Raw genomic sequence first — 23,054 nt, 5'->3', positions numbered from 1 at the left:
GAAAGTGAAAGAAGCGGATTTATAATCTTAGAAGCTTGAATCCAGTAAGCACGAACAAGAATTTGACAGAATGAATTTTTTATTATTTACTTAAGATGCTTTCCTTATTTCTGTAGGTTGTATTTACTGTTTATTTAACATTCCTTGGTGTACTGTAATGCTGTACTTTGGATTAATTTCCAAGAACTGTTGTTAATGCAAGCTAGGATCTCCTTTTCAGATGTTTATTACATGGCCTGGGAGCTAATGAGACAAAAACATGGTTGTGTTCTTATTCCAAACACACATTTTTTTAGAATGCATTGCATTCAAGAAAGTAAAGTCTGCTGTTAAAGAAAATCCCTCAAGTCCTTAAGTCAAAGTTTGCTGTAGTGGTGCGAGTTCATTTATATTCCAAAATAGTGTGAACTTGCTGACACAGAACTTATTGTAGGTTCATATTCATCGATTTGTTACATTATTTATGTTTGGTTTGGGGCTCAGGTGGAACACCCGCAGAGAAGTAGAAAACCAGCGTGGCACAAGGTGTTATCTAAACAGAGGAAACGAGCAGTGGTGGCCTGCCTAAGGATGGCTCCCCTCTACAACCTCCCCAGGTACAAACACATCATGTATAGATGCATGGTTTGCTCACATCATCGTCATAATAATAATTATAATTTTTAATATTACTTATACAGCACTTTTTGAAACACACACTTCAGGGTGTATGATAATCAACATGCATTAAATACCTTAATAAATTAAGGTATGTACTAGAAGTTCCATGTTTTTGACTGATAGTATAGGTTTGATTCTCGCAATATTTCTCAACTGAAAGAAACAAGACTGAATGAACTTAGTGGGAGGTTCAAAATTCAAATGTTGGTCAAAGAGAACACCAAGATTCTTGGAGGTGGATTTGATGTTTCTGGAAAGAGGGCCAATATAGAGAGTGACTTCCTTAATAAAACAATCAGGAAACATTTTGAGACATCCAGTTTGTAACTGAAGCTAGACAGTTGTGAAAGGTGGTGAGGTTATTGATGTTGTTAGGTTTAACTGAGAAGTAAAGCTGTGTGTCATCAGCATAGCAATGGTAGGAGCTACCACTGGAGGATTTAAGCAGATGACCCAGAGATAGCATATAAAGTGAAAACAGACAGGGTCCAAGGATCGACCCTTGAGGGACCCCTCATAAGAGAGGAGTGCAGTAACAGAGAAACCAACCCACTTCAATAGTCTGTCACGATCAGTGGTGTCAAAGGTGGCGGATAAATCAAGAAAAATTAAAACTACGTATACATTCATCTGCATGCGTACGAAGGTCACGCAAAAGTGCTGTTGGTGAACAGATTAAGAACTTATTCAATTTTGGTGAACATGCACTAGATAAGTCTTGCTTGAGGAAAGACATCCATTTTAATAGTTTCAAAATGAAGATTGAAAAGAGGTCAGAATAATAATTAAATTAAGGGTAATCAAATCAAAGTTAGCCTTTATGTGTTTGTAATCAGATATTTTGTTGCTTGAGCCATTCAATGAGCGCTTTATTTTGACCTGCTTATATACACAAAATGAGTCAGGGAAAACCATTATTTCATCACACATTATTTCAATAACTTTTTTTCTGTTGTTCGGACCAAGAAATGGTGAGGATGCTGCATTAAATGTACAGTAGCACTGTAGGACGTCAAACCGATTCAGGTGTGTAAATGGCAGCTCTGCTTTGTACAGGAGACATACTGTGAGGGAGAGGTAATGTAAAACCTAACTAGGCTATCAGTCACAGCCATATCAGGTCCAAAGGGAGCAAATCAATTAGCATATTAAAACCCTGTGGCTGTGTGTTGTTTGTAGGTGATTTATGAATATTATTTTGGTGTTTGTGTGTGTGTGAGTGAGAATTATAGCTGTAGTGTAGCACGCTGTGCTCTCTGGTGGATTTAACAGTCATCACCTTGTATAGGTATAGGAGTCCTTGATGAATGAGTAATAATGAGTCTAATCAGAGTTTTTTTTATAGTGTATTACTTTCTGTCTGTGCTACCTGTTTTTCATTATCTTATTTGCATTTGTATAACGCAAATAGGACAAATGTAAATCTCTTGTTTTCTTCCCCCCCACAGGCATAGAGCTGTCAACCTGTTCCTCCAAGGTTATAATAAATCTTGGATATCAGCTGAGGACCACAGCTTTGAGGAGAAGCTCATGGAGGATTTAGCTGTGAGTGGAAAAGGAGGCCATATTGACATCAGTCTATATAAAAGAGTAAAATAAACATATTTAGAGTTTTCCATTAATAACCCAGAATTTCTAATTGTGAAATGTAACTCAAATGTGGCCCGAAATTGATTTGGATTCACTGTTGATTGTGCCTTTCTGTGATCCTGCAAGCAGTTAATTTTATGCACAGTCATTTTCTTGCCCTTAGTTAAGCTTTTTAGGCAGCATATCCTCTAGGCTGAATACCAATCCCTTAGACTTTGCTGCACCAAATTCACACTATACATTAACTATAGTACAGTATAGGCATTGATACAAGATTCCCTCTGACAGGCATAAATCAAACCAAATTTGAGAATTGCCACTACAAGAAAGAAAACGTCTTTTCCAAATATTTAATACCTTTTTTCCTTTGTTGTGTTTGCCAGTATTAGAGCCATCTCACCATAATTTGTTAAACATCACACCCAAGCAAATTAAAAATGCATACTAACATCCTTGAGTATACTTAATGGAAAGACTGCATTCTTGGCTACATTCATGACTATTTAGTATAGTAGTAGTATAGCAGTAATGTAGTATAGAATTTGGAAAGGATTGGCAGAATGTCGGTGGCATTACAGCATAGAGTCGTTACCTGCAGGACACACTTCCTAGTGTGAACTGTGTTCAAATTGACCATATGAAACAATTAAAACATTTGAAATGTATTTCAAAAGTTAAAACATCCAGACCTTTAGTGTTTTTGTACATATATAATGTATAATGTATAATGTATGTATGTATGTATATATAGAAAAAGTTCCACATCAGTTTGTTTAAGTTAAGTACAGTATGTGTGTGCAGTGTGTGCAGTGTGTGTTTACAAGAGAGAAAACCTGCAGTGTGTAAACTTTAGTCAGCCACCAGGGGATGTGGATGGTCAGTGTGTGGCATTATTTAAGAGCACACATTAGAAGCTTTACTCTCTTTTTCTGGGCTGCAGAGGGGAGGAGTGATGGAGCTGTGTGGAGGCGACAGAGGGGAGGAAAAGGATGTGGGAGAAGGTGCCAAACCAATCGATCCCCTCCTGCAACTCATTACACTCTTCAGTCGAAGCGCTCTGACAGAAAGGAGGTGTGTGTGTGTGTGTGTGTTCATTATAAAAGATCACATGCCATAAAAACCCAATTCTACTTTTATTACTGGTCATCACCCATCACCAAGAAAAATCAATATTAAACTGGTCAGATGTGTGATTTTCTTTTGTCTAACATCTGTGGCCATTGTTTTTGGAAAGCCTGAAATCTGTAATATGTTTATTTATCCTGCAGAAATTATTATTATATTTTATCTTAGATACTTTTTAAATAGAAGTTATGGTAACACTATGGTATTCCAATAGTGTTATCTGTTTTTCATAGGTAGGTTCATATGTTTTGTATTACCGTTATGACACCTTCAGTAGTGTTATACTTTCTTCTAATGCTCCTTGACAAACAAACACGTAACTAAGTATTCTCCTAGTATTCCTGTAGTGCTCTTAACACATACATGATTTAGTCCACCAATCCAATTGAGGCATTTCTGTGATACTCCCATGATATTCCTACAGAGACTCACATACCATAAATACCAGATATGCTCACATATCTGAGACCATAACATTTAACAGTTTTGCTCCACATCACTGTAAATGCATTAGTGGTGGGGGAGCACTCCCACTTGTGCCCTAGCTGCAGAGATGTGATCAAATCAGCCAGGTTCCAGGTGTACTGGTGTGTTCAATAAAAATGTTCAATGCCACTGTGCAGACTTGTGAGTAAAATGGTCACAGTCTAGATCCACACATGGCTTCGGGGTGTTCTGAGATGGTGGTACATTCAATAATGCAGTCAAGGGGCTCAGTTTAAGCACTGAAAGGATCCATTGAGGATCAGATACAGATTGGCTTGCACCCTGTCACTGACCAGCCATTTCTAGAATGCTGCATCTGTCCATACATTGACATACACTGATATTTTGTTATCTGTCTTCCCTGTCCACAGTAAGCTTGGAAATGACAGTCTCTATATGTCCTACGCTGCTATTATGGCCAAGGTAATGCAACATGGACAATGACCTAATTGGTGGTATCTAAATGTCTGTTGATGTGTTCAAAAGCATGTACTAAATAATGCAAATCAAACATTATTTGATTGGGTTGACTGCTTGTAAGTATATACTGTTACACTGTCAGGACATACTGTGCTAATATTGTATTTAAGAAGTGTCCTCCTTTTCTGGGGGCCAGAGGATTGCTCAGTGCCAGAGGGGAAACAAGATGCATAATAAAAAAGAACTGAAATTTTACAGACAGTGTTGCGAAGGTTGCAATACACTGAAGAGACACAAACCATATAGTGGGTTTTTATTAACATATTGTTTTTATTTTTTTATTTATTTGCTTCGATGTTTTGGTGCATGTATATTGCAAAAAGTGCATGTCAAAAACACAGGCAGTTAATTTGTAAATTTCTCTTCTGTTTTTATTCATTATATTTTCTTTCTTTTTAATCACATTTCTTGATAAAGAAACATTTCTTTTCTGCCACAGAGTTGCCACAGAGAGGATGATGACGATGAAGAAGAGGAGGTGGAAAGCTTTGAGGTGAATTAATGGGCTCTCACTTTTGAAATACACGTTTGATGTTTCTTCTTTACCTTAATTATTCATTTTTCCAGAGGACTAATAATAATAATAATAAATAAATAAATAAATAAAATATTGAATTAATAGTATTTGACACTTAGCGTTATAATCGCTTAACAAAAATGTATTAAAATTGTATGAGATAAATACATGTCCTAAAACATGACCTGGCCTTTCTGTGGCTCAGGAGAAGGAGATGGAGAAACAGAAGTTGCTGTACCAGCAGGCCAGGCTGCATCTTCGTGGAGCTTCTGAGATGGTCCTGCAAACGATCAGTGCCAGCAAAGGTAGGAAAAGTTGTTGTATCTTTAGATGGGCCACTTGTAAGCAAGAGACTTTAAGTTTGTTGAATACTGAATCAACATGAGCTGACTCCCAGACTCAAAAGCTGAAATTAGAGTGAAACTTTCCTCTGGGATTCAGTTAATGTTTAGTTCCCTGAGATAGAAGATGGATAAAGAACATCAGGGTGGATTAGCCATTTAGTGTGCTTCACCCCTTCCTTCAAATGTGCACCGTGATCTTCAGCAGTCATACAGCATTATGCTTTTGAGTCAGTACTGTACCGAATATTATGATTAATTTCTAATCCCATTAGGGGCCATGGGCTCCATGATTGCCCCTACACTGAAGCTGGGCATTGCTGTTCTCAACGGAGGGAATGCTACTGTTCAACAGGTACAATACTGCTTTGGTGTCTCCCTAAAACTGTAATAGATTTTTTTCTTAGGATCTCCAAAATAGGTTTGCATATTTATTGTCACTGACACTGGCCACTTCCCTATCTCAGGCAGGGACTTCATGTTTTAATATCATGAAACAAAAGATACTTATTATTAACACAGATAAGATAAGTAAGAGATAAGATTAGAAATAAGGTGATATGCAGCAGATGGATTCGATTTCTAGATTTATTGCATTTTGGAGGAAAAATAAATCATCAGTATATTAAAACTTTGTGGAAGATGTAGGCTACTGCCGTGGCAGCTTCATAACAAAAATTATTATATATTAGATGAATAGAAATAAATGATTTCAAGTCGTGGTGACTCATTACAGAGCCCACCACGAACTCAGGAATTTTGTTTAAAGTTAGGGCTCTTTTTGCAGCATGTTCAGTTCTTCCCTATTCAGAACGCATCACTTTCATATTCTGTGTCTTCTCATGAACTCTGTGCCTTGAGGAAAAAAGGAAATCATTTTAAGATAATCATACCTTCAGATGACATCCTCCTCCATTTGTCAGACCTTGTCTTTGATGCTTTTGTTTGATAGAAAATGCTGGATTATCTGAGAGAGAAGCGAGATGTTGGCTTCTTTCAGAGCATGGCTGGACTCATGCGGTCATGTAGGTGAGTAAAAGGAAGAAAAATCCTCTGTCGAAATCTGTCAAATATCACAAAGGTTGGCAGGCTTCAGATACTGATTGATAAAAATGGTAAGAGTGCAGAAGCTTTGTTTATCCTTTTGTCTGTGTGTGTGTGTGTGTGTGTGTGTGTGTGTGGTTTTCTGCTACCCAGTGTTCTGGATCTGAATGCATTTGAGAGGCAGAACAAAGCAGAGGGATTAGGCATGGCCATGGACGAGAGCTCAGGTACTGTATTCATATGGAAATAAAAAATCCATTTCTCTGCAGCCATGTCATAGCAGAAGAGCCAGCTGTGAGATCCCTGGCCTTGAACATACTCTAAATTCACACTCCAAATTCCTATTTTTTTCTCTGCCTTTTTCAGTCTTGAATATTATTAACAGCTGTCTCCCTTCACTCCACTGTGACCTGATTTCTCTCTCACTCATTCACTCTCTCATACCTTTCCCACATTATTACTCCACTCCTTGCACTTCATACTTTCATATCTTGCCCTTTTCTGCAAATCTTTTTCCCAGGAGAGAAGGTAATGCCTAACAAAGACCTCACCTGTGACCTATTCCGGTTTCTACAGCTGCTCTGTGAAGGACACAACTCAGGTTATTTGCTCTGTGTGGTTTCCACATATACACTGTTCACATTAAGTATACTGATGTCTATGGAATAAAGGACAAATGTTGTAACAAATACTTAAAGAAACGAGAAAAAAACCCAGCTCTGTTGTTTTTCACCTCAATGGCACTTAGAAATTATGGTAATAAGAGCTTAGCACTGATTCATAATTACTGCGCCACACATTGGCTTTGCTCTAGTGGATGTCCATTGTCTAAATACATTTGCCACACAGGGTGAAATACATTGTAATGTTCTTTTCACATTGTATTCAATATGCTCCTACTTTCTTTATGTGTTAGATTTCCAGAATTACTTGAGGACACAATCAGGCAACAACACAACTGTCAACATCATTATATCCACTGTGGACTATTTACTAAGAGTACAGGTAAAAGTGCGGTGACAGTGAGCCTGGACTAACTCATCATGCAGAACTAGTAAATGGCTTTTCCAGTTATTGATCATACGTGTTTCTAAAACCCAAATGGTTTGATGATCATTGAAAGCCTTTACTTGGCTACTGTGTGAATACAAGTTCATCTGTTTTCAATGAACCACAAGGAAAGCTAATGGACCACAAAAAAACATTTTGCTTTGCTACACTGCAGGAATCGATCAGTGACTTTTACTGGTACTACTCAGGGAAAGATGTGATTGATATACACGGCCAACACAACTTCTCCAAGGCCATCGAAGTGGCCAAACAGGTCTTCAACACACTCACTGAGTACATACAGGTCAGTCAGTTTCCATTAAAAGATATAGTGTCGTAGTTTGTGAACTCCTAGGCATGAAAACATCTGCCTTCTGGCTGTTTTGAATATTTGTATATCTTGTCTTTCTACTACTTTAAATGCATTTTTTAAATGAAGCAACTCACGTTATCAGTGTGTTCATGCAGGGGCCATGTACTGGGAACCAACAGAGTCTAGCTCACAGTCGTCTATGGGACGCTGTAGTGGGATTCCTCCATGTTTTTGCCCACATGCAGATGAAACTTTCTCAGGTATAGCATGTTGATCCACTGACATTTAATTAGCTTATTTCCCTCTAAAAACATCAATATGGAAAATATAAGATCCACAATTAGGATAGCACAATTAGCATAAGGTGTAACTATCACTATATTTTCTTACATACAGGATTCAAGGCAAATTGAGCTTCTGAAAAAGCTGATGGATTTACAAAAGGACATGGTTGTGTTTTTGCTCTCCATGTTAGAAGGTAATATTTCCACATATCCTGCTGTTTGCAATTTGGGTTAAAACTTATCATTAATCTAGATCTATATTTCTCTCCTTTTCGTCCACGCAGGTAATGTTGTCAATGGAACTATTGGAAAGCAGATGGTGGACATGTTGGTGGAATCATCAGGAAATGTGGAGATGATCCTCAGGTTTTTTGACACGTTCCTCAAACTTAAAGCCCTCACCTCCTCAGATGCATTCAGAGAGTATGACCCTGATCGTAAGGGCTGCATATCCCGGAAGGACTTTCAGAAAGCCACAGAAAATTGCAAGCGTTTCTCCCGAGCCGAAACTAATTTCCTCCTCTCCTGCACAGAGACTGACAAAAGTGAAATAGTAGATTACGAGGCCTTTGTAGATCGCTTCCATGAGCCGGCCAAAGACATCGGCTTCAGCATTGCAGTTCTCCTCACCAATTTGTCTGAACACATGCCCAACGATTCAAGACTAAGGACATTCTTGGAACCAGCAGAGTGTGTCTTGACTTACTTCCGGCCCTATCTAGGACGCATTGAGATCCTTGGCAGTGGGAAACGGATTGAGCGTGTCTACTTTGAGATCAGTGAATCTAGCCGCACACAGTGGGAGAAGCCACAGGTCAAAGAGTCCAAGAGGCAGTTCATTTTTGATGTTGTCAATGAAGGTGGAGAGAAGGAGAAAATGGAGATGTTTGTCAATTTCTGTGAGGACACCATCTTTGAGATGCAGCTTGCAGCCCAGATATCTGACTCTGACACTGGAGAGAGGTATGCTGCAAAAGAAGAGGACGAAAAGAGCAGGAGTGAAAAGGAAGGCCTGGACAAAAAAGGAACGTTTTTCATGTATCATTGGTGGCTCCTGCTAACATCTTTACTGTCAGTGAAAAACTTGAAGACATTAATGAAGATGACTCTGAAGGATATCCTCATGTCAGCTGTTTTCTTCCTAAGATTCATTTTTATGGCTCAGGTCCGGTGCATTTGTGTTGTAATTCGCAGTATCATATATGTACTGTACATAGCCTTTGTCAGTGGTGGGCTCATTGAGGGAGCCAAAAAGATGAGGATATCAGATTTGCTCGGCGGTATCCTTGAACCAACTCTCGATGAGGTCATGGAGGTGCCAAGTGGTGTGGATCGGCTGCGGAAGTACTCTGCCAGTTTCTCTTCCCAGAGAGAATTGAGGGAGATGGGGCAGGTGGCAGCTGTGACCTCCCCCAGGGAGGTGGATGTAATATCAGACATATTCGGCCTCAAAGTGAAGAAAGATGGAGGTCAATACAGACTTATGACACAAAACCTCACGGCCAGTCTGACTGACCTGTTCAGCACAACCTCCAGAACAACTGCCACCAGTGATTTTGCTGAAAAGCATCAGAGGACGGTATGGATTCATTTGTATCTTGTATATGAGTTCACATCCATTACATGTATTTGTTTTTCATGTTTGATGCTCAGAAGGTGGTATTTCTCACAAGGTTTTTTTTGTTTTGTTTTGTTCAGCCTCATTTTCTTAATCATGCTGCTTTGATATTGATATTGCTATTGATATTGATTCATATTAATCTTTGATTTCTCATGAATTTTACTGACAGCAGTTTAAGGCCCACAGTGCCACAGAGGAAAAAGCAGAAGATGAGAAAATGCCTGAAATAGAGAATGAAAAGTGAGTCTCCTCCTTCCACCTTAAATCCTCAATGAAGGATTATTTAACTTCCCCATAACATTGTTAGCATTAGATGCTGAGTCAGTTAAGGTTGGGAAAATAATGACTATATTGCATTTGGTAGTGATGATAGTGCACGGTGGGGCTAAAATCAATAAAAAGTATGTTGTCAATTTAAGCACAGAGGTGTTGATGTCGCACTTAATCAAACAATAACTTGAACAGTGTTTTCATCATCTCTGATATTCCCTTGTCAAAATAAAACTCTTTGACCTTCCTTCTCTGTTTGTGTTTGGACTATTTGCAGAGGGAAGGAATCTGAGAAAAAAACTGGGAATGAGAAAGTAGAGGCAGGATGGAGAGCAAAGAGATGCTCTAATAAGTCGGAGGAACCAGAGAACCAACATTCTGCCCTCTGCGAGACGATAAGCACATGTAACAAGAGCCTGCTGGTAATATACAAACACACTCATGACAAACATGCTACTGCACTTATGCATACATACACCAACACAGATAAGGATGCACACTTAGATCCACTTCAGTTTGCATTCACAGGCACAAACATGTTACGGCAAAAGACACCTGAATGTTGCTCTTTTTTTCTTTTCTTTTTTTTTCTCCAGAACTACTTTGCAAGGACTTTTTACAATATGCGCTTGCTGGCTCTCTTTGTGGCCTTTGCAATCAACTTCATCCTCCTCTTCTATAAGGTGAGAGTGTGCTTGTGAGAGAGATTCTAATTTACATCAAATTTGGAAAGTAATTAAATACATTTACTGAAGTGATGTACTTGAATGTATGAATATTCTCATTTTATGCTGCTTTATAGTTCAGCTCCAGTGTATTACATGTGCGATCAACCCGAACAGTAAAATCCTGATACGAGACTGCATCAGTAATAATATTCCAATAATGTAATGTATTGTTTGTTCCTTTAATAAGTCAAATTTTCAATGCAAGACTCTGACTTGTAAAATAGTGTCTTTTACTTAAGGAAAGGATCAAAGTGCTTCTTCCACAACTGCAAATTTGTAACACTTAATTCATCTACATTAGTGGCTTTGCACCATCTGACATATTGACTCTCACTTAAAAAGGCTATTGTAGGTCAATTCTGCTGAATCATAAACATGCTGTTTTGATTGGCTAGAGTCTGTCTAACCATTCTGCAAGTAATGGTTTAACTAAAGTAAGAGGATTTCTAGATAAGAGATGATCCACATGTAACTGTCTATAATGTTTTTGGATGCTTCACTGTGCTCCCAGGTTGCATCATTGCCTGCATCACAAGAAGAGGACGGAGTGATCACATCTGTTTACAGCAAAGAAGTGGTCTCTGCTGCTGAAGACGACGACGATGAGGGCAGAGTCTATTTTGTGCTGGAGGAGAGCAGCGGATATATGGAGCCCTCTCTCCGTTTCCTAGCCGTAGCACACACAATCATCTCCTTCTGTTGTATCATTGGTTATTACTGCCTCAAGGTACACTGCCTTGACCCTTTACTTTTTCAGATTAATAATGAACACATTCCACTTCTATGAATCTTCTTTTTCCCATCATGTTGACTGGGAATTTATTTCAAAACTAGATAGGCTGTGACCCATGCAGCTAGTCTGAGGTTCAGAGATTTTTTGTTTTTTCAATTTAACACTGATGTGTTTATTCAAAGAGACAAGTGATTGCTCCAATGACTTTGACTGGCAGGTACCATTGGTGATCTTCAAACGTGAGAAGGAAGTGGCACGAAGGCTGGAGTTTGATGGGCTCTACGTGACAGAGCAGCCCCCTGAGGAGGACATCAAAGGGCAATGGGACCGACTGGTCCTTAACACACCGTATGTTCATAGTCACATAATCAACTGGGGTGACGTTGGAATAACATCGAATTAAATCATGTTTTAAGCTTAAAGTTTTATAAACTCACTGCTGGCATTTATTTATAGTCGTATACAGTAGAGAAAGGTTTCCCTCACGTTGATGTTTTAGTTGTCTTTACATTTTTAATTAAATAATAATAATCTTTTTCCTTATTAATGTTTTTGATGCTATGTTTGTATCTTTTCAGATCATTTCCAAGTAATTACTGGGATAAATTTGTGAAAAGGAAGGTAAGATCTTCAGAAGGCTGCACAAATATTACACATCCTATTCTAGGTGTGCTTATGCGTGTTTGTAACTGTGTGCATATTTCAGTGGGTGACACTACATTAAGAAGCTAACTGAAATTTAATGAAGCATTTCATGGCAGGTGTAATTATTCCCCTATCGGGTAACAAAACCGTTTAATTGTCTCCAGAGACAGTGCAACACCCCAAGCTTCCTCATTCAGATTACTTCTCATTTTATGAAGGGAGATCAAATTATTCTTTGTTTTAAGAAACCCCCTTTTTTCTTTTGTAAAAACATTTAAGTTTGGCTTGAAGAATGTAGATAACCTACTGCAGGGAAAGAAAACTGTGGTATTCTAATCTTAAACTGGAGTTCTGTTCCTGGTTTTACTGGTTCACAGATGCATTAAATCAGTCACCAAAATCTAACCGTAAGTCTTCAAATGTATTCAGAGGAGCACATTTCCTCTCTACTACTCAAATGAAGCTGTCAGAGCAGAATCTCATCAGCATGTGTCCTCATCAAAGGACAAAAGCCAGAGAGGATATTAGCTTCCACTTGCAAATGATATTATTAAACAAGGAACACTTTTCCAACTTTCTGTTGCATATTGTTCCAAACCGGAAACATAATGAATAGAAATACACTGTTCATTTAAGGAGTGATACTGTCTGTTTCAAAGAAATGCGAAGGGATGTTTTGAAGCCTTGATTTTACTGCTCCAGAATGTCTTTGCATTGACTGAATGTTGTAAATATGGACAAAGGACAGGTGGCCTGAAGGGTGCTCAAGTGGGACCAGGAAGTCGCACCGCCCACAGCTGATTTTGATTGACTGAACTGTTTGTCATTTTAGCAAACATGCTCTCTGTAAGCCATAATATTTTTTTTATTTCCACAAACACTGACATTAAAAGAAATGAAAGTGGCTGTTGAGCCCATAATGAAACAAATGTACTACGTTTGAATTTCATTGTTATTGAGACAAGTGGCCCCCTTTTTATGAATGCATCTCCATGGAGCTAGTAATATTTTTGAAGCCAGCATCTAGCAGCCATTAGTGGCAATGCATTTTAAGGCACTTCCGCATTGGGCTTCAGCCTTCTTTTTTTTTTTTTTTACCATAGGGGTGGCCACTTGGTCTATATAAAGTAATTCTAGCACTGCCACATTACATTTAATACTCTGTATTACATCATTTTAAGAGCCTGCAGTAAAATAGATGGTATAATGTCTTCAAGTGCTTCTGGTAATCCACTTTTGAGTTTGGAGGCTGTAGATATTACTTAGCATATGCTGAAGTGCTTATGTTTGTAATAACAGAATGGGTCTGCAATATAACTAGACTTTGGTTGGTATAAGTTAATAAATCAAGTGACAAAAAGTTTCTTAGAGCCATAGCAGCGCAGTTAGGAGAAACTCTGCATCTGTTTCATGATTAAATAAAGTAAAATAAATATGTACTAGCAAGGTTCACTGTAAATATACAACAGTAGGAAAGTAAAGAGTAAAATATAAGCCTAAATCAATACTGTGTAATCTGTATTTATTATAAATTCAGTTATTTACACAACCACCATGCCACTATAGGGGGGCACAAGAAAATACTTTACTACTTTGCTCAATAACTATTATCAGCAGCACCATCATCTTGTCAGCAGAGCTGCCATCTCGTTATGGCACAGACTGTGCAGAGGAATTCAGCCTGTTACCTCGAGCTGTCCCTTGTCATTCTTTATTCAGATGAAAAGACACTGAAGAAGCAATTCTCTTTAGTCGCTATGTAAACCTGTCTTCTTGCCCTGCCAGGTGATGGATAAGTATGGTGAGTTTTATGGCTGTGAGAAGATCAGTGAACTCCTGGGTCTGGATCAAGCTGCTTTAGACTTCAGCCCTGACAGGAAAGGAAGGAAGTGGCTCAAGAAAGACACAGCCTGGGGTGCTCTGTGAGTAGATGAAGTATTAAAAACATGTCCAGGTCCTTGCAGTTCTGGATTCTTACAAGGTGAAAATGCAGCTATCTAGTCTGTCATTTATTTTGCATTGTGTGCAGTTTCAGATCAAAAATATGGTGGATTATGAAATAGGAGAGCGTTTGAAATGTTTTTTTTTCTTGTTTATGTTTTTCGTACACCGAGGCATAACGCACCAGAGAGCACGAAATTCAAATAATCCGTAATTGTGTTTGTATTATAAATAATAAATCATTCTGGCCTTTGACAGGTAATGTAGAATGCAGATGAGTATTTGGCGGCACAAAAAGCAGTTTGCAATGATGATGGCAATGTGGGATCCTTCCTTGTATGATAGCTGCAAGTATGTTTACATACAGCCAGCCTGGTATTGAAATAGAAAGAGAAATGCTCCAATAAGGAAATCGATGCAGCTCTGTCTCTAATGCATTTTACTGCAGAGGTGAGTGTGACTCCGGAATGAGCCCACCTGATGAACATTAACACCATGGGCTTATTTACTGTTATGTCCAGCGTGTTAGTGACACCTTGAATTAACATCTGAAAACGATTGATCATTAATGACCTATGCCATTATCAATAGCCATCTCACCAATATTGTGTACGTGTTTGTGTGGATGTGCGCATGTGTGTGTTACCTAAGAGGGGTGACCAGACAAAAGAAGGTCCTAGAACATTATGTTGTACTTGAGGAAGAACAGGACATTCTGAGATGAAGCCACATAACAGATGGGCTCTTTTAGAAAAGACACTGTAGCAACAAGGGTCTGATTTTAGCCATGAACATTTTGACCTTATTTTTCTGGCTCTTGCCATCATGTATCTGTGATAATGCTGTTTATTTCAGATTCAACTCCATTGACATGAAGTACCAGGTCTGGAAACTAGGAGTTGTGTTCACTGACAATGTAAGTTCCGTTGTGTCTAAGATTTTATGGCTTTTGCCTGGTTTGTTTGTGTGTGCTCTCATGTTCCTTCAAAACCAAGATAAAGGTGTTACATCCTGCAATTTATGCTCACAGATAATAAAATGTGACACAGAAGTGTGTGTAGAACATGTCTGATGTTTTATGACTTATTTCTGATTTGTTTAATCTCTTGTTCTGCTGTGCTTAGATTTGTGTCTGATACAATTGCACATGCTGCAGAAGTGATGGTGGTAATATCCTGTGATTCTGCCTTATCTAAAATACACATTTGTCTCTCTGTCCTGGTAATCTATATTGCCTGTTTTTATGTGTGTGTGTGTGTGTGTGTGTGTGTGTGTGTGTGTGTGTGTGTGTGTGTGTGTGTGTTTGCAGTCCTTCTTGTACTTGGCCTGGTACATGCTCATGTCAGTCCTGGGTCATTTTAACAACTTCTTCTTCGCTGCCCACCTTTTGGACATTGCCATGGGCTTTAAGACACTTCGTACCATCCTTTCCTCTGTCACACACAATGGGAAACAGGTATGTAAGTGTGTGTGTGCGTTTTTGTGTGTTTTCGTGTGTTTGGGGGGGGGTCTCTTTTTCATTTTCTTTCCATCTGTCTCAATGTGTGTTCATATGTGCATTTCACATGCTGTGATGTTTGCTTTCACGCTGTAGGGTTATATTGGGGCTTTTCTAAGATGAAGAAGTGTATTAAAGCCCATCTGCCTCTGTCTGTCCTTTTATATTATGTGTGTGTGTGTGTGTGTGTGTGTGTGTGTGTGTGTGTGTGTGTGTCAGTTGGTCCTGACTGTCGGCCTGTTGGCAGTTGTGGTGTATCTCTATACTGTGGTGGCCTTCAACTTCTTCAGGAAGTTTTACAACAAAAGTGACGACAAGGACGCCCGAGACATGAAGTGCAATGACATGCTTACTGTGAGTTGAAGTGCATATTGAGAGACACACTCTCACACACACACACACACACACACACACACACACACACACAGACACAGCAGTCTGCCTCTCCACATATATCTAAATACCTCTATCTATCCTCTTTATCTCCCTATGTTTATCTTTGTAACACAAACACAGCCACACACCTCATTTCCTAGCTGCTCAGATTGAGATGGGTAGAGGAGGATTCTGACAGTGATCCCCATTGTTGAAGTGAGGACAGCTTCTTGTCTTAGTCTTTCCACTGCTTTTCCATAAAATGATGGACACATGGATAGAATACAGCCCCTCAAGCCTCGGCAGAGCTCTTTGTCTGGCCATTCGCAACATTAACACCCCACCACCTGCTCTATTCTAATGTGGACTTTACTGTCACTCACATAAGCAGGTGAATGGGCAGCGTTAGCATTTGAATAAAACCCTACTATTATAGGAGACAGGGGATGTTACATTAAATCCTCAGTCACACTCACTGTGTTATTGTTTATGCTTGACTTTCAGTAGCACTTTAGCAACAGTCATTTTCAATCCCTTTCCCATCATTATGACACCACAACAACGATTTTTTAAGACAAGTAGAATGTGACATGATTCAATATGAATACAAAGATAAGCAGAAAACACCTCACTCTACTGTTTAGTCTGCTTTTGAACCTTTATGGAAGAAATAGCGCTTTCAAATTTTGAATGTTCCTTGAAATTTTGGCCGTCAGTTTTTATTTTGTTTTTGTTCAAGTTCCTTCAGGAAAATATCATCCTTGACACTTAAAAGCACCGTGCAGTCCTTGCTAGACAACTTGTTAATTCTTTTTCCTCACACTTTTACATAAACCCCTTGTGGGGAAATACCGTCTGAGGCGAAGAATATTGATTAAAAACCTTCCACTCTTCTGTGAAATTGTATAAAAACGCTGGCTGTTTGAAACTTTTAAATATCCCCCAAAAGCAATTCAACATGGAGGAAGGTATAAAAATGCATTAAATAAATTCTCAGTTTCTTTCAACAGCTTGAATGGTCAACATATTGGAGTTTGGAGACACAATACTCTTGTCCTCCTTAGATAATAATATGCATTTCCACCACTTACCTCAGGTGAAATACGTACTATACAATAAAAGAATATATGATTTCTTTCAGTGCTACATGTTCCACATGTATGTGGGCGTGCGTGCAGGTGGGGGCATTGGTGATGAGATTGAAGACCCTGCTGGAGATGAGTTTGAAGTGGAGCGCATCGTCTTTGACATCACGTTTTTCTTCTTCGTCATCATCATCCTCCTGGCCATCATTCAGGGTGAGTCACGCATGCTAAATTTGTTTTACAGGTACAGCTCAGCTTAAGGAAATGCATAAAATGAGAAGTCAAAAATCACCATGTGATGAATAATTCATGTATCTGTCCATCTCAGTCTCTAATTTTCACTAACACCTGTCATTCACACACAGTGCTCAAACAGATACACAGACAAACACAATCATGTCCCTTTTTTTTCATTTTTTTTTTCAGGCTTGATCATTGATGCCTTTGGGGAGCTTCGTGACCAGCAGGAACAGGTGAAAGAGGATATGGAGGTGAGATTTGACACTTGTCACACACACACACACACACACATACACACACACACACACACACACACACACACACACAAAAATACTCTCCTCTGTACGCACGCACATTAGAACATAGACGAGCACACTGCTAACATACCATCCAAACTGCAACATAAAATGTGAAAAAAGTGAAGGGGTCTGAACACTTTCGAAATGCACTGTAAGTCTATTGCATTTCTAGGACCATCTAACCATGATGATTTAGCAGCAGGTTCACTTAAGGTCAGTTTCTAAGTGAGCTTGAGGTCAGTAGTAATTGAAGTGTGTGTGAAGAGATGACTGTGTGTGCACTGGATTAAGTAGATCAAGTAGATTTAGTTGTTGTGGGAACTCGTGTCACAGGAAGCATTGTACCATTGGCCTTAATGAGAGGAGGCCATTAGCTCTTTCTCCTGGATAATTAGTGCGTAATAATTTCAGAGAGTTCAATCTGAGATAAACAAACCCCTGATATTTAAAATCATTTAAAATGTAATTAGCACACATGCGTGTATATTTTTGATAAAACACACATCCTTTGCTTTTTTGTCAACTATTTGTCACCTGCTCTCCACTTGCAGGCTCTAAGTCTTGTCTCACTCATGTTTGTATACTGATAGAGTTAGCAATGTTTGTTTTTTTTGGCGTGTGTGTGTGTGTGGAGTTTATTGATCAGGTAGCCACATAACATGCATCCCTCAGTGGAATGTGTCTAAAGGCTACAACAGGTGTAAACAGAACCATAATAAATCCATCCCTCCAGGCAGGACAAGTAAGGTTAAAAGAGACGTTGTGTGGTCAGACAGGCTGACAGTCAGGAACAGGTACAGTTTGTACTAGCAACAGGCAAACAACTCCAAAGGCTAAACCACTGAGGAAACAAGGCAACATAGACATAGACGATCTGAAAAACAGTGGTGAGCTACCCCATAAATATAAAGGGCACAGATGTGATGTCGCTGAATGCATACTTGTAATTTGTTTAATCTCTAAGTAGTCTCTTTCCCACTATGTGTGTGTCTCAAAAAAATAATCGGTGCACACATATTTTACATCTGCTTTTCCCAGGAGTTCAACTTGAGATGCTGTTTGCTGTGCTGCAGTCAGCAATAATTAATCAGGTTCAGCCGCTATTTCCATCCATCCATAATTTGTCTCCCTAAATATTGCATTAAACCAAAAACCACACATTTCAGTGAAGCTTTTTTTCTGTCGCTGTACCACCACAAAAACACGGGCAAAGGTAATTTGGCTGTTTAGCAGCCCCAGAATGGTGCACATCCTCAGCAAATATGTCCCTCTGTGTCCTCTGAAAACCTGGCAGTGAGTAATCCTGGAAGTATTAGGTTGCTGTTATTTACAGTCTTTTGCCTTCTGTGGGTGTCCTTTTGAATGTTTTTGTAAAAAACTTAAAAGGCGTCATATTGTTGTGCTAGTGGAATAAATACATTGTTTGAGTCACAGAGCACTAAAACGAAAAACAAACAATACAAAAAATTGTAAACTCAAGACTGAACCTCTGGTCTTTAGTTCCAGATTTTTATTTTAATTTCTTCGACTTTACTCTAGAGAACATACTGTTTGTCCAAGTGTGTTTCATGAATCATAACATGTGTTATATCTCTCCTCCTGCAGACCAAATGTTTTATATGTGGAATAGGAAGTGAATACTTTGATACAGTCCCTCATGGCTTTGAGACTCACACTCTACAGGAGCACAACTTGGCCAACTATCTGTGAGTTAAATCCAAGCACATGATTCATTATCTCAACCAAATAATTTTGCAAATACTAAAACTCACAACTTGATATGTTGTTACTGAAAAAGCTGGCATTTGTTTTGTTGCCTTTCTCAGATATAGTGAACCATAAATAGTTTGCATGCTCCACCACCACTAAACCTTTATGAGAAACAAACAAACAAAAAAAAAATCCATCATTGCTCTTAGTGGTTAATCATTCATATGATATCCCTATAAACCTTCTGCCAAATTTTGATACAGTATGCATCCGTATGTGTATTTATAATTGTGATTCAAACCACTGTCTTGTTTCATATTTATTTATTTATTTGTTTATTTTTTACTAATATGTACATCAGTTAACATCATCTCACAGTTTGTAATGACAATCAGTGAAAAAGCTGAGCACCTCACAGTCTGAGGGAAAGCGAAAAATGGAAAGAAAAAATCCAGTGCTTTGGTCTGTTGGCTTAAACTGTCAAGGAGCTCCACCTCTATGCAAACAGACATATAGACATATAGACATGAGCAGGACACTAACGCGTTTTGCAGCATTTACACCACTCACTGTCGGAAAGCTTTTTCAATTACAAACAGCATAATACGATAGTCCTCTTATACACGTTGACTTGACAATACATGCAAAAAACAGGGAACAAACTTAAAATACTCATCAAATAAAAACATCAAATCATTACAGAAATGAAATGCCAACAAAAGTGAGAAAATATTTGTGTAGGGATTTAAGACACTGAAAGCACAGAAGAATTGCCCTGGTCTGTCATCTTTAAAAAAAAGCATGCCAACTAAAGGATTATATCAAAGTTTAAGATGGTTCTATAGTTTTGCCTCTAACCCAAACAAAACAAACAGAATAAACCACCTGTCAGGAAGCACAATTGATCAGTGAGTTAATGAACACAGTCTCTTCTATGTGGATGGATAAAAACTGTTATTTGGAAGGTGTTGGTACATCATGCACTGTTGCAACATCAATATTTGCCAGTGCCGGGAGCTCATTGAACCTAATTACTAAGGATTCCGCTAGAAGTGTTCGCATCCCCTGACTGATGGACTCTTCCCTGCTCATGTCTGTGTATCTGTGGTGGTTCTTCATGTGACATTTAAGCTGATCTGATAGCGGTCTATTGATTTAAACATCATAATTCACAATTTGATAAAATGAGTTACTTGCATGTTGTCAGTCATCAAAAAATTTAAAGCATTACAATAAATATTTAACCTGATTGTCATGTCTGAACGCAGCTTTCCACTTGAAATACCTAACAACTGTTTCCATAATCACTTCAATCCTTGGACTTGTGCACAGCTTCTACATCTTCCTACCTGAGTGTTTATCTCCACCTGTCTATGTATGTGTGGGACGTTCATTGCTACATGAATCCCCCTTTTGTTTCCTTACAGATTTTTTCTGATGTACCTTATAAACAAGGATGAAACTGAACACACAGGACAGGTATAATAGTTATCTCCTCTGTTTAATTGTATAATCCAGTCAAAGTAAGAGCAAGTCTACTGCAATTGCCATATATCACATTCTTTAAAATATACTTCCATGTCTCTAACTTATTATTTCCAGCATTTGCTATGGTAATGACAAAGCTGTTGTGTAACCTTTTCAGCTAAGACAGAATCCGCATTCACATTGTCCCTCAAAAGCCATATCAGTCCTGGCACACACGTTTTATGATAATACATACACAGACATAGCCCTCGCTTTTTCTTTTTTAAACCACTGCAGTATTAAAGCTATAAATTTAAAGATATTGAAATGGGAAAGTACTTTAATTCTTTTTACTTTAACATGACTGTTACACAGGTGTAAGAGGAGCGCTATAAATAAGCATAAATATTTTCATTTTAAAGAGCTGAATCTTTTTCCCTTTTTCTCCTGTGTCTCTCTCACGCAACGCTTATTGTGCTTAAATCTGTGAAAGGGATGTGCATCAGAATAAATGAGGACATGTTTAATTCTAAATGCTGCACAGCATAATATAAAACAGATAAATCCATTCTCATTTAGAATGATTTGGATTTATCTTTGCGGTACAGCATGTATCTTGGATGTGATGCTGCAGAGTTGATAAAAGGAAGAAAATTTTCAATTTTTTATCAGCCTGAAACATTTTGCACTATTGGGTGCTATTTTCAAATTGAGTTGGGTCCTGGGACTCGTCTATGTGTATTCTTTCAGTGTGGTATTTTTCTTAGGTGTAGATTAATGAGGGAGCTGCGAGCTGGAACGTAGAAAATGTGTCTGCACTGGGCCAGACAAACAGAATGTAAATTTAAATATACGTTCTCTGTGGACACTGTTATTTTACTCATCCCGTGAGCTCACCGTCTTAGAATGGATAAGTCTGGAATTGTTAATGAGTTAAAGATTTATTACCACTCTGTTAACTTTGCCAGGAATCCTATGTGTGGAAAATGTACCAGGAGCGTTGCTGGGAATTCTTTCCTGTGGGAGACTGTTTCCGTAAGCAATATGAGGATCAACTGGGATGAAAGGAAATCTGAGAGATCTAAAGCCTGCCTAGATAATGTCATCACACAGAAGCCATGTTAATTGTTACCCTTGGGCTCACTAAATTACCTTGAATTTTGTGTTCTCACTGTATTGATTTGATTTTGAACTTTGGAGTGGTTTTCCCTGAAAGTAAACTTACTTGATATTTATGCACACAAGTTTTTTCTAAATGGTATTGATTAAATTATTTGGAAACTAAAGAACAAGGACCGCTTGTTTATGTTCAGATGCAAAATGAATGTGCTGCTTTTCAGTCTACAACAAAAGTATTCAGAGTAATGTGACAGTTTACTATTTTATGCATCATTATCTCAAGCAGTCAAAGCTGACAATCCAAATTCACTTTGCTGGCTGGATGTGTCTCGGTAAAGCTTCTGTTTTGTGAATGAAATGATTTGTCTTTCTAATCCCAGCCTCCCATCCCTTTCCCCTGTGTGACATCCAGATAAACACTCTCCCTCTGGCATTTGTTCTTTTTACCCTCCTCTTCTCTGTCTGTTGAAGCTCTGTCTCCTTTTCTGTTGTGCTCATCTCTCCAGGATCCCTCTCCTCCCGCTGTCCTTGCCTCTTATTCCCTTCTCCCCCCCCCTTCATTCTGCTCTCCTCTTGTCCCTCATCTTGAGCTCTTTTCCCCTCTTCATTAGTAGCCACTTTAGGACATGCCAGCAGGTCTCCCATTGCTCAGGTCAAAATATTGCCAAGGAAATGGATCACAGTCACTGACGGCCAAGAAAGTCTCTAGGGAATCCCTGGGTATAACTTACTGACTAAAGGAGCGTGGCAAGCTTTGTTAAACTATTAAGAACTTGCACTGAGCGTGCATGTGTGCACAGAGCTTAACAGCATGATGACTGAAGCGTGGGAGGGCCACCTGCAGATACCGTCCTCATTATGCAAAGGTCGAACACCGAGTCTACACAAGTCTGCTGCTGATATGTATTCATGTTGCTTTTGAGTTATGACTTGTAAGCTCATGGTCATAATTTACCGAAGGTCCAGGAAAAAAAAAGAGATTGGGTAAAAGATGAGGAACTCTTGCTTTCTTATGAGAAATGAAAAAGTTTTGGATTATGTTCTTTGCATAAACAGAAATATTAATAAGCAATTTTGCTATGTGGCTAATGCTGTAATTAAAACTAGGCTTAATAGAATATAAAATTGCTTCTGTTTGAATTACTGCACTTTCCCCATTTAAAGATCTATGGTGGTATTAATTGTCACCATTATGCCTGAGCACTGCTTTGATTAGGATTAGGATTTAAAAGCCCTGAAAACGTATTTCCTCAATTAGCTTCTTGAAGGGGGGATTCTTTTGACTGAAGTGGTCGTGCATGAACGCACCAAAATGTCAGCCAAAGTCTGACCAGTTTTCTTCAATATTAGAGATTTCTGTGTTTGTCTTTTTGTCTGTACACTCTCACTACTCTCTCACTCTATTTCTCACTGGTTTCAAGTGGGCGGAGCCA

At 38.7% G+C, this 23,054-nt stretch overlaps 1 protein-coding gene across 2 annotated transcripts in view; it reads left to right on the top strand.

Moving 5' to 3' along the window:
- Positions 1–21,836, top strand: part of ryr2b (ryanodine receptor 2b (cardiac)) — a 62,036-nt gene extending 40,200 nt beyond the window's left edge. The window contains exons 75-105 of one of the 2 annotated variants that reach the window (XM_087177098.1): positions 484–596; positions 2,109–2,205; positions 3,191–3,321; positions 4,233–4,284; positions 4,781–4,834; positions 5,064–5,163; positions 5,475–5,554; positions 6,152–6,228; positions 6,397–6,470; positions 6,764–6,844; positions 7,160–7,248; positions 7,469–7,597; positions 7,762–7,866; positions 8,003–8,084; positions 8,175–9,469; positions 9,544–9,546; positions 9,681–9,751; positions 10,056–10,203; positions 10,378–10,464; positions 11,021–11,236; positions 11,460–11,590; positions 11,821–11,863; positions 13,673–13,809; positions 14,684–14,744; positions 15,138–15,284; positions 15,546–15,680; positions 16,843–16,999; positions 17,213–17,277; positions 18,931–19,031; positions 20,463–20,514; positions 21,471–21,836. In XM_087177098.1, coding sequence (XP_087033224.1) covers positions 484–596; positions 2,109–2,205; positions 3,191–3,321; positions 4,233–4,284; positions 4,781–4,834; positions 5,064–5,163; positions 5,475–5,554; positions 6,152–6,228; positions 6,397–6,470; positions 6,764–6,844; positions 7,160–7,248; positions 7,469–7,597; positions 7,762–7,866; positions 8,003–8,084; positions 8,175–9,469; positions 9,544–9,546; positions 9,681–9,751; positions 10,056–10,203; positions 10,378–10,464; positions 11,021–11,236; positions 11,460–11,590; positions 11,821–11,863; positions 13,673–13,809; positions 14,684–14,744; positions 15,138–15,284; positions 15,546–15,680; positions 16,843–16,999; positions 17,213–17,277; positions 18,931–19,031; positions 20,463–20,514; positions 21,471–21,566 — 4,209 coding nt within the window. In that variant the 3' untranslated portion in view covers positions 21,567–21,836. The remainder of the gene's footprint in view (positions 1–483; positions 597–2,108; positions 2,206–3,190; positions 3,322–4,232; positions 4,285–4,780; positions 4,835–5,063; positions 5,164–5,474; positions 5,555–6,151; positions 6,229–6,396; positions 6,471–6,763; positions 6,845–7,159; positions 7,249–7,468; positions 7,598–7,761; positions 7,867–8,002; positions 8,085–8,174; positions 9,470–9,543; positions 9,547–9,680; positions 9,752–10,055; positions 10,204–10,377; positions 10,465–11,020; positions 11,237–11,459; positions 11,591–11,820; positions 11,864–13,672; positions 13,810–14,683; positions 14,745–15,137; positions 15,285–15,545; positions 15,681–16,842; positions 17,000–17,212; positions 17,278–18,930; positions 19,032–20,462; positions 20,515–21,470) is intronic. The other variant, XM_087177097.1, reaches the window with a different exon arrangement.
- Positions 21,837–23,054: the final 1,218 nt, after the last annotated feature.

The sequence above is a fragment of the Seriola lalandi genome, unplaced genomic scaffold (assembly GCF_002814215.2).
Source record: "Seriola lalandi dorsalis isolate HSWRI2012SDOR001 ecotype SW California unplaced genomic scaffold, Sedor1 jcf7180002054580, whole genome shotgun sequence".
In the NCBI taxonomy this organism is placed as follows: Eukaryota; Metazoa; Chordata; class Actinopteri; order Carangiformes; family Carangidae; genus Seriola; species Seriola lalandi.
The sequence above is the reverse complement of the archived record's forward strand: the minus strand, read 5'-3'. Positions and strand labels throughout refer to the sequence as shown.